This window comes from Etheostoma cragini, chromosome 22 (genome assembly GCF_013103735.1).
Source record: "Etheostoma cragini isolate CJK2018 chromosome 22, CSU_Ecrag_1.0, whole genome shotgun sequence".
NCBI lineage: Eukaryota > Metazoa > Chordata > Actinopteri > Perciformes > Percidae > Etheostoma > Etheostoma cragini.
In genome coordinates this window covers 9,762,716-9,779,516 of record NC_048428.1, presented here as the reverse complement: position 1 = coordinate 9,779,516, position 16,801 = coordinate 9,762,716, and the positions used below count along the sequence as shown (strand labels likewise).

General features: G+C 38.6%; 1 protein-coding gene across 3 annotated transcripts; it reads left to right on the top strand.

The window, feature by feature from the left end:
• The first annotated feature begins 722 nt into the window (after positions 1 to 722).
• nup58 (nucleoporin 58) lies at positions 723 to 16,755 on the top strand. 3 transcript variants are annotated; one of them, XM_034862034.1, is made up of 14 exons: positions 723 to 1,166; positions 1,823 to 1,986; positions 2,108 to 2,140; positions 2,236 to 2,514; positions 2,893 to 3,061; positions 3,585 to 3,650; positions 4,681 to 4,855; positions 5,348 to 5,427; positions 5,520 to 5,638; positions 6,077 to 6,159; positions 7,468 to 7,669; positions 12,852 to 12,935; positions 14,233 to 14,331; positions 15,119 to 16,755. In XM_034862034.1, exons 1-14 carry the CDS (start codon positions 1,087 to 1,089, stop codon positions 15,286 to 15,288), a joined length of 1,803 nt encoding a protein of 600 aa, XP_034717925.1. In that variant the 5' UTR covers positions 723 to 1,086; the 3' UTR covers positions 15,289 to 16,755. The 3 variants fall into 3 exon arrangements, with proteins under 3 accessions (XP_034717925.1, XP_034717926.1, XP_034717927.1); XM_034862035.1 differs by lacking the exon at positions 12,852 to 12,935 and having other exon boundaries at positions 724 to 1,166; XM_034862036.1 differs by lacking the exons at positions 12,852 to 12,935; positions 14,233 to 14,331 and having other exon boundaries at positions 724 to 1,166.
• The last annotated feature ends 46 nt before the right edge of the window (positions 16,756 to 16,801 follow it).

The window sequence follows — 16,801 nt, the reverse complement described above, 5'->3', positions numbered from 1 at the left end:
TAAGTATGACAAATGTGCTTATTGTAAAGGCCTTTTATGCAAAACATAACAATGTAAATAATGATATATTTGCATTATACATCTAGTAAAGATAGATCCAGTGTAAAACAAAACAGAGATGAATTACGAAAAAAATAAATATTTGAAAGAGAAATGACATGTAGTACAATGGAACAAGTAAGGCTAATGCAGTGTGTGGCAAGTGGCAAGAATTGACCAAAAAATAAATAGAATATAATGCCGTTGTTGTCATTGTACACAAGTACACAGGACCTGTGAATAATGACATTGAAGCAATCTCTTTACAGTGTTGACACAAAATGTAAGATAAGAATATAAAATATCAAAAATATCCAAAGACAAAAATGTATGTAAAATGTAGGTAGTGCAGAGAAAACAAAAGAGGGGGGGATCGGGCCTGGTGCAGTCTGGAGAGCAACTGTATGCATATATAAAATGGCTTGAATACATACTTGAACACTAGTATATAGTTGAATACTAGTATATAGATTGAAAAAGTTTGAACCTATGGACAAGTGTCTGTGGTTTGCAAATACATAATGTTATGTCTGTCTGCCTGGACTAAGTATCTAGGCTCAATTGGCGTATTTTATTTTGAAAGCAAGACCGGAATCAACGTCCGAAAGTGTGAGGCATCCATAGGAGGCATCACGCGAGAACAAAAACAGCGATAGCGGGAAATGTAGTAAAAAAACAATTACCCGAAATGCAATACTAGTGCGACACGGGAATACCAGGCGGGGAATAGGAAAACAACATGCTAGAATTAATCCTGCGATATTTGACAGCTTTAAAAATCTAAAAAACAAAAGATAGAAGTGCGAAAACAAAACACCAATTTTACAGCCAAAGAGCTCCCGATTCAACGTATTTGGAAAAGTTTACATTTTTGTATTTTTGAGGAAAGGCAAAACCGCGAATTTGGCCCTCACGCGGGTGTCTTTCAAAGCTAGCTAACAAGCTAGCGTGCATTGACCGTGATGCTGTGTTGCTAGCTGAGTGTTTTAATAACTGGCTGAAGTCCAAATCGACAGTTAGTTTTAAATGTTTGCCTCTTAAGGCAACATGTCTGGCTTTAACTTTGGATCAGGGACTCTTGGTTCTACCAACAATGGTGGAGGATTCGCATTTGGGGCCGCAACCAGGTAACGTAGCTAGCTAGCTAGCTAATGACATATTTCAAAAATCCGACTTGGCTAGCTAACGTTAGCATAGTTAAAATGACGTTATAGGCGTCAAAACGTGCGTGCCTTTATAACATTACCTGAGTGTGTTGACCTTAAGAGATCGTTAAAGGTAACGCGGCATATTTTTGAGAAGATACTAGCTAACGTTAATATGCGAGCGAGGATAGTTTGTGTAACGTTAACGCTAACAATCTAGTTAGCTAACGAGAGCATGTGTTAATGAGTATTTTAGGTTCAAAGTTACGTTCTGTCTGTGTAATTAACGTTACTTGTAGCTTGTCTTGAAAAGCAAAGCAAATATGGCTTGACATACGCAGCAGAAGGAACTGTCACAACTGTTACTTTGATCCACCAAAGTTAACTCTGCGAGTTGTCCGGATAATCTGTTGTCTGGAATGGAACAAGTAAACGTATAACGTTAAGAGTTGGGGGGGCATGTCCTTACATTTTTTCCTATTATATTTCTGTTAAGTAGTTCTACCAAATTCTATTTAAAAAAAAAAAAAAAAGCTTTGAAAAACTGTCGATGACAGATTATCCCTAGTTTGCCACTTGTCTCTGTTATCTTGAAAGGACTGTTATGTAACTGAATTTACTGCTTTTTGCCTCATAAGTGCACCTGTGGCCAATACTGGTGGCTTCTCTATCGGGACTGCTCTGGGTACAGCAGCCGCAAGCCTGGCCACCTCCACCAGTACCACCCCATCTCTTGGTCTCGGAGGAAGTCTCTTTGCTCAGAAATCAACTGGAGGTTTTTCTTTCAACACACCTGCCTCAAGTAATAATCTCATACATATTAAAATAACAAACCAAATGGCAAACAGTGAAATAAATTCCTGTGTCCGGCAGCTGCAGCCATAGGCTTATACCGTGTCTTGTGTTGTGATGTTCTCTTTTAGGCGCTGCGGCTCCCACTGCAGGCCTTACATTAGGTATGCTTGTGTTAATGTTTTATTTATTTTTACGTAAAGTCTTGGAAAGTTAATGTAATAGGTTATAACCTTGATTTCTACATATACATTTTCAGGTGCCCCATCTACTACAGCTGCGTCCACTGGCTTCAGCTTGGCCTTTAACAAGCCCACTGCCTCAGCAACACCCTTCTCCCTCACCACCACTTCCATTTCCTCATCAGCCCCTGCAGGAGCAGGTTTATCATTTGGCTCTGTCCTGACATCCATGGCTCCACAGCAGCCTGCATCGGCAGGCTTCAGCCTTGGTCTTGGTGGCACAACATCCACCACGGCTGCAACCTCAGCAGGCCCATCACTGGGCGGGAGTCTCTTTGCCAACACTTTGTCTGCAGGTGAGATGCAAACAGGCAACCCGAGCTTGTGTTAGGGGCTGAGAGCACAGCAAACCCCTGAGAGCACAGCATAGTGGCAAAACATATGCTTTTACATAAAAGCAAGAATGTTATGCAAAGTCAATAAAACGTCTTAATTGATCTAAATGAACTAAGCATAATAGTTTTTTTTGTAGTTTAGGTCAGTGGGAGAGCAATATAATGTTGACCTTTACACAGCGCTGTGACTAGTGATTTTCAAGAGGAAATTTAGTGTTTTAAATTGTTACAGCTGCAGTGGTTTTGATTATGACTCAACACAGGAAAATGTCAGAAGTAGTTCTCAATCTTTACAATTTTGGGTAGGATTATAACCCATATTTTTACTTTGTGTTGCAGGTTTGGGTCAGACCTCTCTTGGACTAGGCAGCGGGTTAACGTTGGGTTCTCTGTTAGCTGCCTCCACAGCAGTATCAGCGGCCCCTGCCCCCAGTATTGGCCTGGGTGGAGTCGACTTCAGCACTTCCTCTGAGAGTAAGAGCGACACTTCATCTGGAGCCAACGCACAGTAAGTCCTGTGGACCAATATTCATTGTTCTTTACTAAATTGAAATCCTAGAACTGTCCAGACCTATACATGCTTTAATGTAAAATAGTGTTTACTGAGAGGCATTCTGTGGCTTTGTACCTTGTTTATGTGTACCTGATTAGAGCAGCAACGATTAATCAACTAGTTGTGAACTTATAAATTTATTGACAGCTATTTTGATAATTTATTAGTTTGTTTGAGTAATTTTTTAAGACAAAAGTAAAAATTCTTTGATTCCAGCTTGTTAAATGTAAACGGAATATCTTTGAGTTGTGGACAAAACAATACATTTGAGGATGTCATGTTGGGCTTTTGGTAAACACTGATCCACATTTTTTAACCATTTTGACATTTTCTTGACCAAACAACTAATCGATTAATCGAGAAAATAATCAACAGATTAATAGACTTTGAAAATAATCGTTAGTTGCAGCCCTATACCTGATCAGCAGGTGCTATTCAGTTTGTTTTAATGTTGAAAATCACTCTTTTTCTCTCTCAGGGACAGTAAAGCTCTGAAAGACGAGAACCTGCCCCCAGTTATTTGTCAGGATGTTGAGAATTTCCAGTAAGTGTATTTGTATGTGTATATATTGTCACAGGATTTGATTCAGTGACCATTATGTCACAAGCCTGAGCACATTGCATGGTAGAATTGTGCCATATTTGTTTGAAGATGCAAATGTTAATCCGTTTTATCAGTTGTTGTTGTTTTTGTTCAAAACAAGTCATAAAGTTATGACTTCTATTTATTAGGTGGAGTGTTGTAATGTTAGGGCGTAATGTTGAGTACCAAATTCAATACTTTATAGGCACGGACCAAGTTGCTTCTAAAGTATCGAAAAATGCAAATGTCGTTCAATATCCAATTTCAATATCTAAGGATTAGTTCAGCGTCAGGGAGCCAATAAGCATGAACATTGGCTGCGCCAGAGATTTATTTTGTTTTGCTGTTGCTATGGAGTTGCTTGACGTTTCAGTGAGATTCCTCTGAAATTTAGTTTCCCTTGACATTGCGGAGACCCCAATATAGATAAATCCTCACCCACAATAGCCTCGCTGTGCGATCGCCTGGTCTAATGTCATTCACAGCCGTGTAACTTTAGGCATCCTCAGCAGCGATCACAGCCTCGGTGAGGTCATCTTCGTCCCTGTGTGGACCGGTTCACCCTATCTCTGTCTCATTTACAGTTTTTTTTTTTTTTTTTTGATAAAGTCTTCACGCTTTGGGGTTTTGTTAGTAAAAAACGTTCCATTATTATCGTTACACTCACTTCGCTAATTATAACTGCTCCAAATATTACGCTGCGTTTCTACTCTGTGAATATGTTATGCCGAAGCAAGGTCAAAAGTTGTATATGTGCTGCGCACATTGGTTGAACAGTATGCCGTGTTTGCTTCATGCTTTTTATTCTAAAAATAAACAGTTTCTCTTGTTTATGAATAATGTTTAAATCTAACTTATACTATTATTAACACATTAACAAAAATAGTTTTTTATTCTAAATAAATGGAAGTAAAATGCATAACAACTAGTACTGGTACCCATCCACTGGCAAAGTATTGTGGGAAAACATTTTTTGTTTTCTTTTTTATAGAAAATTTGTGAAAGACCAGAAACAGGTTCAGGAAGACATCAGCAGGATGTCATCTAAGGCTATTTCCAAAGTCCAAGATGACATCAAGAGCCTCAAACAGCTCCTCTCTGTCAGTGCCAGCGGTCTGCAGCGCCAAGCCCTGGCCATCGACAAGCTAAAGCTGGAGACAGCGCAGGTAAAAACAGTACATCTACATACAGCCCACATACGGCCTTCACAGCCCAAGTGTGAAGTTATGTGTTAACTCAACTTTTTGGTCCTGATGCACAAATGCTATATAGTCATAGATCAATTGTCAGTATGAGCATGCATTACAATCAAGACTCAACTTCCTCAATTAAGTCAAGAAATACACATAGCAACACATTGTATGTACCTACAGTTGTCCATTTTAATCACAAACTACATATATAATTGACAAGAAAATGCCCCAGTTCTATACCAAGATGGATAAGTGATATTTTTCTTCAAGGTCTAGCTGTAGATCAATCTAGCTCTTACAAATGGGACTTCAAATGGAGAAGGGACTTGAATTGTCTAGATTTCTGACTGTTTTGTTACTGAAAATGTTCTCCAAAAAAAGATGGCATCCTGAAGGAATATATACAGTATATAAAATAATTTTAAAAATCAGTCTTTTTACTTACGTCTTTTCCTTGTTCTCAAGGAGCTGAAAAATGCTGACATAGCCCTGCGTACCCAAAAGACTCCCCCTGGACTTCAGCATGAGAACACTGCTCCATCAGAGTAAGTAAGCTACAACGTGTCACAAGTAATTTAATGGGGGATGTGCAGTAGCAGTGGACGAAGATGGAAATATGTGTACATTTTCTGTGTAGTTATTTCCGTAGCCTGGTAGAGCAGTTTGAGGTGCAGTTGCAGCAGTACCGCCAGCAGATAGAAGAACTGGAGAACCACCTGACAACCCAGAGCAGTGGCACCCACATCACTCCTCAGGGTAAGAGGATATTTGGCTGACTTTTAACACAACCCAGGAAAGTGGGTAAATGTGTCTTGTAATCTCCATGTATTAATTAATATATTTTCTATTAACATTAAAGCTGATGACTTTGGAACGTGAAAAATGTTGCTCACAGTGAAAAACTGCAAATTACTGATCTGATTTTTTTACGTATTCTAGATTATTAGAAGAAGAAAAAAAGAATGCCCGTCTTAAAATGTCACAATAGACAATAGTTTTTTGGGTCCAGACCGTCTTATTTTGATGCAAATATCTGTACATTTGCATGACTGAAGCACTGCATTGAAATGAAAGCAGTGCTCTGTTTATTTAAATGTAAACAAATATGTTGTCCCTAATTAATGAATAATTGTGATTTATGATTTTGGCCATAATCCTGCAGCCCTACCTTCATCTGTATGTTTTTGTCTCCAGACCTGACATTGGCCATGCAGAAGTTGTACCAGACATTTGTTGCACTGGCTGCCCAGCTCCAGTCTGTTAATGAGAATGTCAAGGTCAGTTCTCTTCTTTCAGCTTTGTCTGAAAATTATTAAATATTCTTATCAACTTTCAATACATTGTTTTGAAAATGTGTTTGTCTAATGGTGTGTTCACACCAACTGCGTTACACACAAAATAATATTACTCTAGCTGTATAATTCAATGTGAGTACACACAAATGTTGAAATGACATCAAACGGCCGTCCGTCCCTTGTAGGCGTGATAAATTAGCCCGAAGCTAATGTTTACCTGTTCAGGAGGAAATTATCCAACTTGCCGTCCTTTTGGGCTCTTAGCTGTCCCCATCTTTCAAATGCATCTCCAATATTTACTTGGGGTTTGTTACGTCTCTGGTCGTGCAACTGTTAGAAACATGCCAGGTTTCTTTATTCAAGTAGAATCTGTCTCCGTTGATCCCCTTTTGTTTGCTGCATTCATGGTTGTACTAATGTTACGTCTGTAGCGCACTGGGTTTACATGTTTACAGGTATATCTGGCAACTCGGCCTGGCTGTCAAACTGGGTAGTTTGAAAAAAAAAAAAAAAGGAGAAATTACTGGCTGACAGAGATAGTATTTCAACATAGCATGCTTCCTTATTAGCTGATGACTCATTGAGGTCATTTTTTGATTTATTACAGTAAATCAATTTTTAAATTGGACTTTTTTAAGGTTAAGTTGTTAACACGTATAACATGTGGGCTCAGGGTAATCAGGTAGGCTATTTTCACTGCTGAACCAAAAAATGACGACAAACAAACAACATTTAATTGACAAAGCACATCATGAGCTATACTTCATCTGTATCATCTTCTAGTTAGTATAGTCTCTTCCTTTTTAAGTTATTTGCTAATTTGTAGTCACTTGTTTCAATAATTAGTTAATACACCTTTGTTTTATTAGTTGATATGGGACACACTGAAGGCTGTAAAGATTCAACGGTGCACTCCTTCAGATAAATGTTATGAATCCAGACACGATTTTGTGACGTATGTAGAACTTCCGCAACAGGTACAAAGCAGCAATAGTTGTTATTTTTTGCCACGGTTGATGACGGCGCAAGTAAGCACAATGACCCTGCGATCAAACTTGCGCAAATAATGCAACGCAAAACTATCGGCCAATGTGAACCCAACACAAGGCTGTGTGAGAAGCATTTATCAAGCATATGTATAATAATAGTGTAATAATATCGCATGTTATAATTTACAAAATGATCCCCACATTGTCTAGATTCTAAACAAATTGTAATTATGACGTGTGAACAATATTTTAATTCCATTCCTTTCTTTGTCTTTCCCTTTGTATACGTCTGATATCATAGATCTTGAAGCACCAGTACCTTTCCTACCGTCGGTCTTTCCTGGAAGACTCAACAGACGTCTTTGAGTCCAAACGGGTATCTAACAGGAAGTGGCAGAGTACGCCGCGAGTCACAACTGGGCCTGCCCCTTTCTCCAGTGTGCCCAACGCTGCAGCGGTTGCCATGGCAGCCACGTTGACCCAGCAACAACAGCCTACTCCAGGTCTGACTGCCTACAAGTTCTAGAAAGTATTCCTCGTCTCACCTTTAAACTAAATAAAGGAGGGAGAGGAGAGAAATGTTTTGGTGAGGACAGGATAAGTAACTTTTAAAATGAGGCAATCGTGGGAGTAGGAAGGTCAATAGGAGAAGGAGAGGATGATAAGAAATAATAAAAACAAAAAGCCTTAGCTGGTGCCAAGCTATTGTGTCTGTACTTTCTCTAAAGAAAGAACCGCTAAAGAGAGACTGGGAAAGGCAGAGATTTAAGAAATCTGTTGCTAAACTCCAAAAGGAAACCTTTGTGCTGCCTTACCATCTTGTCATACAGAATGTCATACAAACACTTAAGTAATACTAGGGATACAATAACCTACTTCACCCAATTACTCTCTGTGCCCTATGTTAGAGCAGGTGGATGAGGCCGACATTGAAGAAATGATATAATGTGAGAGAGTCCAGCTATCTCAATTGTACTCACTTGAATCTTGAAGTTATTATTAGAGCTTGTAGTTTTCATATGAGTTAGGACTCTGTTTTTTTATTTAATGGATGCTTGAAATGAGCCTACTCAGTGAATGTTATGTGATAAGGTTAGAAGCATTAGACACTTGCTGTGAAGTTACTTGGCAAACATTTTTGAATTCTTGTTATTCAGACCTCTTTTTTTATTATATGATTGTCTTGGTGGTCAAGTGTAAGTATAAATGTATTATAATGTAGCTCCTACCCTTTTCAGTCCAACTGTTAAGGAGTCTCTTCGATGTAGGGTAGCTCCAATTGAGTATTTACTTCACTACAAATTCAGGAATGTTGAACATTTTAAAGAAAAACTTCTTTATAAAAAGATTGTATCACCATTGTTAATTGACACATGGAGCTTCTCTTGTTCAGGATCTTTCCAATAATAGGCACAGTTTAGGCTAAGGCCCATTTTAAGGCAACCACACTTTAAATAATTAAACTAAAGGCCTAAAACAACTTGTATTAAAAAAAAAAAAAAAAAAGTAATAGTCCTTAAATGTGAACCAATATACCACTTGTGAAATTCTTTCCATACTCTACAAGTAAAGTCCTAAATACTTCTAAAGTTTGTTCTACCATCGACACCAACACAGATTGGTGTCGATGGTGTGTTAAGACTAGTGTCCGTAATGGTTGTTGCCACATCTCAGAGGTGTTAAACAAATGTTCAGCCTTTTTTTTAGGCTTTGTTTTGTAGGCCATTTTATTGGCATATCAGGGCACTCAGTTATTATGATCAAACAACCTAAGCTACTCTATGTTGGCATGTTCCTGCTGTGTTTTTCTTTATTCTACACTGTAGTAAAGACGTAATTCAAAAGTTTAAAAGCAATATTTTAATTGGATGGGGTTGGGCAGCATTGTTTGAAAATTCTCACATGGCAAATCACAGAACCTTCAGCTGGCTTCATTTGCAAATTTCTGCTGCCTCCTTTTTCACAAAAACCAGGAAATCTGTCATCAGATCTACTCATCACCCATTGTTACCCAGACAATCAATGTGGCTTCATTTTCAGTGTTAGAATATTGGAACATTCAAATACCTTTGGTCGCTTAGCAGGACATGCAGTAGCTATTCTGAATAAGCATCTAGCCTTTTTAAGTATGTGCCAAGTAGGGAAAGGAATGTTTTTCAATCCATTGCTTAACCCTAATTTGCAGATAAAAGCCCTTCATAATCAAGCCCTGTTGCCACAGTCGGTCAAATCCACTTGTGTAGTTGCACACGACCTTGGTGCCTGCTGAAGATTTGTGTTGCTTTCCATCATTTCATATAAAGCCAAATCAATTCCTGATCATTTTGTTTGATCATTTGTTTATTGTAATTGTGTTCTCTGACTATGCCAGCTGTCAAAAAAAGGCTGCGTTGCGCTGTAAATTATTTATTACAAGGTATAGCTTTGCAAGTCTGGTAACTCTAGAGTTGGGTACTATGTTACAAGATTGCATTTGTTTATTTTAATGTCAATGATAGTACTCATAGTTCCCATCCCTCTTTCCAAATAGTGGCTATTTACTAGAATTTGACTCATTCATTTCATAGAATAAGTCTAATCAGAAGTGGCTGTCTTGGTCTCTTTAATATTTATTTACCTATTTATTTCCATATACTTTTTGTTTGAGTTTAACTTAGTCTGTTATTGGAAAGGCATAGTTGCAGGTGGCCAGTTTCCCAGCCCTTATAACACTAGCCAGACACTTCAAGCAGATTCTTGTTGGACTCAAATACTTGTCAGCGTTGGGTTGGTTGTTTTGGCTAAAAGCTTAATCAGATGTGTGCCTCAATAGACGTAAGGTGAAAGGTGCCATAAGACTCAGGACTGAAAATAGAAGTTATTTAATTACCTTAACTGTTCATTTAAAAACTAAGACATCTTTCCATTACTGCACTTACTCTGTCTTATAGTGGAAGTGCATATTACTGAAATAGCCCCAGTCTTTGTCACTTGTTGATGAAGCAGTGTGCTCAGTTTGTATACAATCAAGTGTTGTGAACAAAGAGACTACATTTATTTTGAAGATTCACTTACAAAAAGGATATTCAAAAGTGGCAAAACTAGTCTGCGTTTACTCACTGTTCAATACTGGATTTGGTTGGTGTGGTTGTGAGTCCATCACTTGGTCTAAGCTATTTCACCTAAGGGCTACTGTCAGCATAACGGGGACAGGTCATTTCACATTCAATTCAACTGAATGTAAAAGTAGAGTAAAAGTTGTGTTAACACGTAATTTCAGGTATTTTCTCCAATGTGTTGGTACTTTGTATGGACCTTGCAAGTTTTCTTGGGAAACTTGTGTAGAAAATCTACTTTCTTGTTAGTTTGATTGAGTCTAGTTTGTTTGGTAGTTGCTTCGAGAAGAATGATTTTTGCTGCTCACACTGGTCCTTTAGTACCAGCAGGATACATTAGTGCCAAACGAAACAGACAGATCAGTGTGGACAGATTGTATAGTGTTTCTTTATTAGTGTTATTTCTCACAATTTTATGAAGAAAGGTTAGATAGATTAGAGATACCTGTGAGAGCATAGCATTTTGGCACTCAAAAGATTGAAGAAAAGTTATTTAATGTAATTTTAATGTGTTCTGAAATCAACTGGTCAGTTTAGTCTCCAGCATGTGCTGGATATTGCTGCTAGTTACAGTGGTGCTCGGCTGAACCCATCCTGGTGGATTCTGTCTTGATGGAGCCGCTGCGTGTTGATAGAGAAACTGCTGCTTTGGACATTCAAGTCCTCTGTTAAACAACTCTAAACTTTTTGTAGGATTGATATACAGTTTTGTGGCCAAGCAGTTCTGTTAGCTAGATTTCCAAGTTGTCCAGACTTTTTTTTTTTAATTTAGCATACACCTAAACATATTGTCTTCCACATCTCTGCAGGCATACTAGGCACAATAATGACTATTAAATTATGTAATAATTATTGGTCTGTCAAAGCTGTTTGAACATAAGTGGTGATAGTTGGTATTTAGCCACCGTGTTCCCGCATGTCGGGTATCTTCTCAGTATCGGTCAGTTATATGTATGCAAATGCTGACTGCTGTATTTTCTTGAAAGGTATTACAACAGCAGGAGTAATCCCTTTTTTATTTTTTAATGAAGGAATTAAAATGTGAACAAATTTTGTGTTTTTTTTTTGGATGGGGGGGGGGTGCAACAATTCTAGTGCCACAATTTGCCTACAATGCTCAACTCAACATGAGTTATTCTGAAACTCAAAGATTCAGAATTGTTTGTATGATATCTTATTTTTCCTGTGTGATGTTGAGCATCAGCACAGCAGTTCTGTTAAACCAGCCCAATTGGTCGAAATCCAGAAAATCACTGGTCTTTTATTGGCTGTTGACTGTTTTTGAATGTTCTTATTCTCTCCTAATCATTTCCTTTTGACCGTTTCTCATATGCTTACATTATGCTTTTTTGTAGTGGCATTTCTGAATGCGGTTTCCGGGAGGTACTAGTATGGCAGGTTGTTTTGGGGGGGGGGGGGATTGAATCTCTTATCAGACTTGATCGGACAAAGTGTGTTCGTAGCTTGTAATCATGTGTAGATTCATCCAAGGTGCAGCTTTTTTTACCAGCCAAACATTTGTTTGGTGAAAAGTGTCCACAAAACCACAAAACTTGACCACATTGACTTGGACAGGCAAACTGTAACATATCACTGACTTTCCTTTATCTTGATCAGTTTACACCGAGAGGCAGCCGTAGATGCCAAATTCACATTTCGAATCTAAATCTCGAGTGCTTTTACTTGTAGATGAATGTGTTTAAAACGTATATAACCAATGCCTGCTGATACAGTATATTTAATATATAATATGGTGTGCCTTTTTAAGCTTTATTCAATAATTGTGTGATGCATTTTTTGCCGTGTGCTAGTTCATTCACTCTCAGAAATCTTGCAAATTTGGAAACTTGTCAAATGCAGTAGCAGTTAGCAAATAACAATCAATTCTGTTATAAACTTTGTTTGTTTGTGTTTTATGTAAGTGAAATTGCATATTAAATTGACAATAAATCCCTTTTTAAACAAAGAAACTTTTGTCCTTGTTTCTTTTCAACTGAAGTTGTATTAACAGTGCAGACTAATTGGAAGCCTTACAAAATTTGATTTCATAAAAAAAGAAATTGCATAAAGAAAAAGACAAGTTTCTGAGTGAAAGAACTAGCAGCATCCCCCCCCCCCCATTTTGTCAGCAACTACTATGTTATAGTTGAAACCTTTTGTACATATGCTAGTGCACTGCATTTGTAAAAGCATGGAGCATTCTCTAATTCTTCAGTTGCACTGTAGTATTTATATTAGTAAAACACAACGTGAAGACTTAGTTACTAGCTGCTGCAATGTCCTGACAAACACAACCACATTGTTAGATTACTCTATTTGATCTTTTTTTTTTAATCAGGGATGCATTTTAAAACAAGTTTGTTTAAAACCTACATGCTTGGGATTTCTTTTAAGCTTTTTGATATAAAAAAATATTTTCAATGTGAAAAGAGAGCCAATTTTATGTGATTGTAGTGCAAATCCCAAAACACATATGTCCTTGTCATGGTGAATGTTCTTACCAGCTTTTTTTTTTTTTTGTCAAAGGAGATAGTGACACACACACACATTCAGAGGAGTAAAGCATATGCTCTCTCTCTCTGTGCCTTAGGGACCCAGGCACCCTTGGGGGCAGGGTACGGAAACCCCTTTGCCTTGGCAGTGGGCACTAGCTTGGGCTCTTCTACCCTTGGAGGTATTACCTCAGCCTTTAAAATATATATATATATACATAATTAATAAAATGAATATTCCCTTTTGTTTTAACCTTCCATTACGCAGAGTACCCTTCCCCTAATGTCTTATAGCTTTGGTTTTGTGTGTTCTTTGTGTTCTCCTGTATGAAAGTACTGGCAGGCAGTGTGAGAGTGGTGCAGTCAAAGCTTGGCAATGTATTTTCTCATCTGTTCTTTCTTGCACAAGAGGTCAAGTGCGTTCACACCACAAGAAAACTGAGCAGCCACTGGTCACTGTATCTTTTGACGTGACAAGTTGGATGATGGTTTTCCTTAGTGAGGAGACATTTGGCCAAAACTAAGCATGTGTTATACTAAGATAATGTTCCGCATGTAGCTAAAATACCTTTGGCTGTCAACCGGCAAATCCACTTGGCCACAACGGCCAGTTAAAAGTAACTTGGCGATGTGGGAGCAAGTGGTCTGAACGCACACCGAGTTGGTGTGTTCTCTTGTAGCTGGTGTGTTTGGTTAAATCTTTCTCATGACGTTTTTCTCCCTTTGGCCCTTGCTTTGCAATAAAGTGTACTACAAGTACTGCTTTGATCTCCAGTCAGAAGTTAAGCTCTAGGCAGTGCTCTATTGATTAGGTTGTGGCATTTGATTTGCATATGGGTCATTCTATGTCAAATCAAATAGAGGTGTTTTTTTACATTTAGGATTTTGTTTAAACTATGTACGTACAAAAACAATGGTGTCAAACTGTATGTACTATACAGTTTGACACCATTGTTTTTTTTGCCCCTGGGAGTTTAGTTTCATTTTAACACCCCTATACCCAATATCTTCGCACTGTTTCTTGCTCTGTAGGAAACTACTAGAACTGTTGGGTACTTTTAAATTCTGGAGTGTGGTCTAGACCTACTCTATCTCTAAAGTGTCTTGAGATAACGCTTGTTATGAATTTATATTATAAATATAATTGAATTGAATTGAATCTTCAAAAATATAACATCTAGAGACATGACATGTTGTAGGGGCACGGCAATGTACAACCGATCCAGATTGGCTCATCATACTCACCATAATGGTAAGTATGGTGAGCCAAGGTTGCGATTTGTTGCCTTTTATTTGTTTGGTTTCAGATAGCATTTACATAAGGTTTTTTATCCAATAGGTCGATCTGATTTGACACATAATTACTCAATTTGCCAATGCCTGCTTGTGTGTACTCCTGAGCCACTGCTCCCTGTTTTCATTTCTAGTGTAGGCTGTGTGCTTAGCCCAAACTCACTTCCATGTCACTCTCTCCCACAGGTTTTGGTGGTGGGCCAGGATTTGGTGGGGTGGGGACTGGGGGGTCTTCTTTTGGCTTCTCCTCCACCAGTAAGCCCACAGGAGGCAGTCTGAGTGCAGGTACATTATACTGTATACCCCTTTCACACCCCACCCCCAAAAATTACACTTCAATTAGAATCTGAGTAAGCTTGTGTTTGCTAGTGTACTTCCTTAATTTAGATATTTCTCTGTGCAGATGTCATCAGAAGCAGTTGGTCAAGCTTTCTGTTGCACATTATGCAGATACTACAGTATAATACGTTTTATCTGGTTCCCTCTCTGCTGTTAGTACTTAATAGTTTTAGGATTTGGGGTTTCACAACAAGGACAAAATCTGTAGATTGGGTACACCCTGGCCACTCTGCCCGCGGTTTGATTTTGCCCTGCAGCTCGGTCTGGAAACCTGCGAGTTTAATTCTCATGCTTCATTCCACAATTTTGCGGGAACCAATCACAAACTGCCGCGCTATCGGTGGGTTTAACATGATGACGATAGATCAGCAACCAAGACAGCTTCTTGTTACATTCAACATAGCGGCCACCAAACGCCACCGAAGCGCAGCAACCCATTGACGCCACTGTCGCTTCTACGTCACCCGGATCGTTGGTCTGATTGGTTGAAGGACTATCCAATTGAGTACAGAGTCATTTGAACTATGCCCGTTGGTCACAACTCTTGTGCAGAGAAAATACAGAGCAGACTCCAAAATCTGTTCACAATTTAGCGTATGCTGGAATGTGTATTTGATGTAGACATCCTTAATTTGAATCCTTTATTTGCTCCACTACTTTTGTTTTCTCTAACATTTCTTATGCTTTCCTCTTTCTTTTCTTGTCCCACGTCCCCTGTCTCTTGCTTTTCTAGGTTTTGGTAGCAGCAGCAGCACAGGCTTTAACTTCAGTAGTAACCCTGGCATAAACCCCTCGGCGGGCCTGACCTTTGGCGTGTCTAACCCAGCTGCTGCCGGCTTCGGCGCGGCACCCCTTCTCCAGCTCAAGAAACCTCCTGCTGGTAATAAACGAGGCAAGAGATAGAACCGAGGAAAAACCAGAACCCTGTGACTGAAAAGCTTGGAGTTTGTAGCGGGCAAGACCTGGTCTCCCAAAAGCATAAAAGTGCTATAATAATTGTTATCCAACTATAAGACACAGAAAAAGTAAATCTGAGGAACACCACTAAACAGCAACACAGGATCACCCCTTTAAAACCACATGGAGGTAGATATTCAATGAACTTTTAGAAAAAGCTAATGTTTCCATCATACATTGGTGTGTATCGTCCACTGAGTTAATTCCATTTAATTTGATTCCAGTAAGACCTGTCGGTTGATTCCAAAATGTTCCTACATGAAAAGTTTTCCTATTAGCTAAAACAATTTGATTATACTATGTTGGTCTTATTAATACTCAGTAGTAGACGGTTGACTGTGTGAAAAGGTTAGAAGTAGTGTTTGTAAAATTTCAAACATAAGTTTTCCCATTTGCATTGCCTCCAAATGCTGCCTGCACACTGCTCTAATCTGTAGCGCTGTAATGCTTTTGGGAATGCCAGCCATGGACAGAGCCGTGTCACTTACAAATCTTTATCTGTGAGGAATTGCTTTTGTCTGAACATTTTGCAAGATCTATCCGTTTTTTGTTGGAGCAGTTGGTAACATTGTTTCACACAAACTCTGTCAATCAGATAACTGCACTTGACACATAACTGCCTGTCAAAGGATGACTTGGCCAAAGTCTCGTCCAGGGAAGGGTAAGATATAAGGGAAATAAGCTTATGAGGTAATTGCTGGTCTGGAACAGTGTAATCCCTGCCTGGATATGTCAATGGGGAATATGATCTGATCCTAGATAGTTTTATAGGCACAGGGGAGTGTCCAGGGTGGTTTTTTTGGGAAAGCACAGTTTTATTTTTGTACCAAGTGGAGAAAGAGACGACATTCGGGAGGGGTAAAAGGGGACTAGGACCATGGGATAGTTGATAACCTGTGTTGTTTTTGCTACAGTCCATCCTTATCATTGTTTATTATCTTTTTAGACACATTTAATTTGCCGCAATGTAAGAGCTTGAGAGAGGAAATGCTCTTCTGTTTGTATTACATAGCTCCCATTAAATGTTAAGTTGAATCTGAAAGGGATTTCAAAAGCAGATTCTACCTACGCATCTTATACATGTGCTCAAATAAATTTGCACTTGCCAGTGTATATGACCTTAAAGCGATTGTGTGAATGTGCATGTGTGCCTATTGCACGAGTATGGATTTGTTTCTGTGGTCTATCATAGTTTCTGACTTATTTTGAGTGTCGGGGGTGGTAGAGGTGATATTCTGCTTTTTTTTTTAAATGTCCATGTCTTTCCCCTTAGCAGATACTGATAGCTGTACTATTATTTTCTAATCACAGTCTGTGTTAACCTGTATTTTTAAGAAGCTGTTTAATAATAAAATCTTCAATATGATGTTTTGCTATGACATCACTTCAATAAATGTGTGTGTTGACACAGAATGGTGTACGTCATTTGGGACAGTTGTAACTTTAACCTGACAATGAA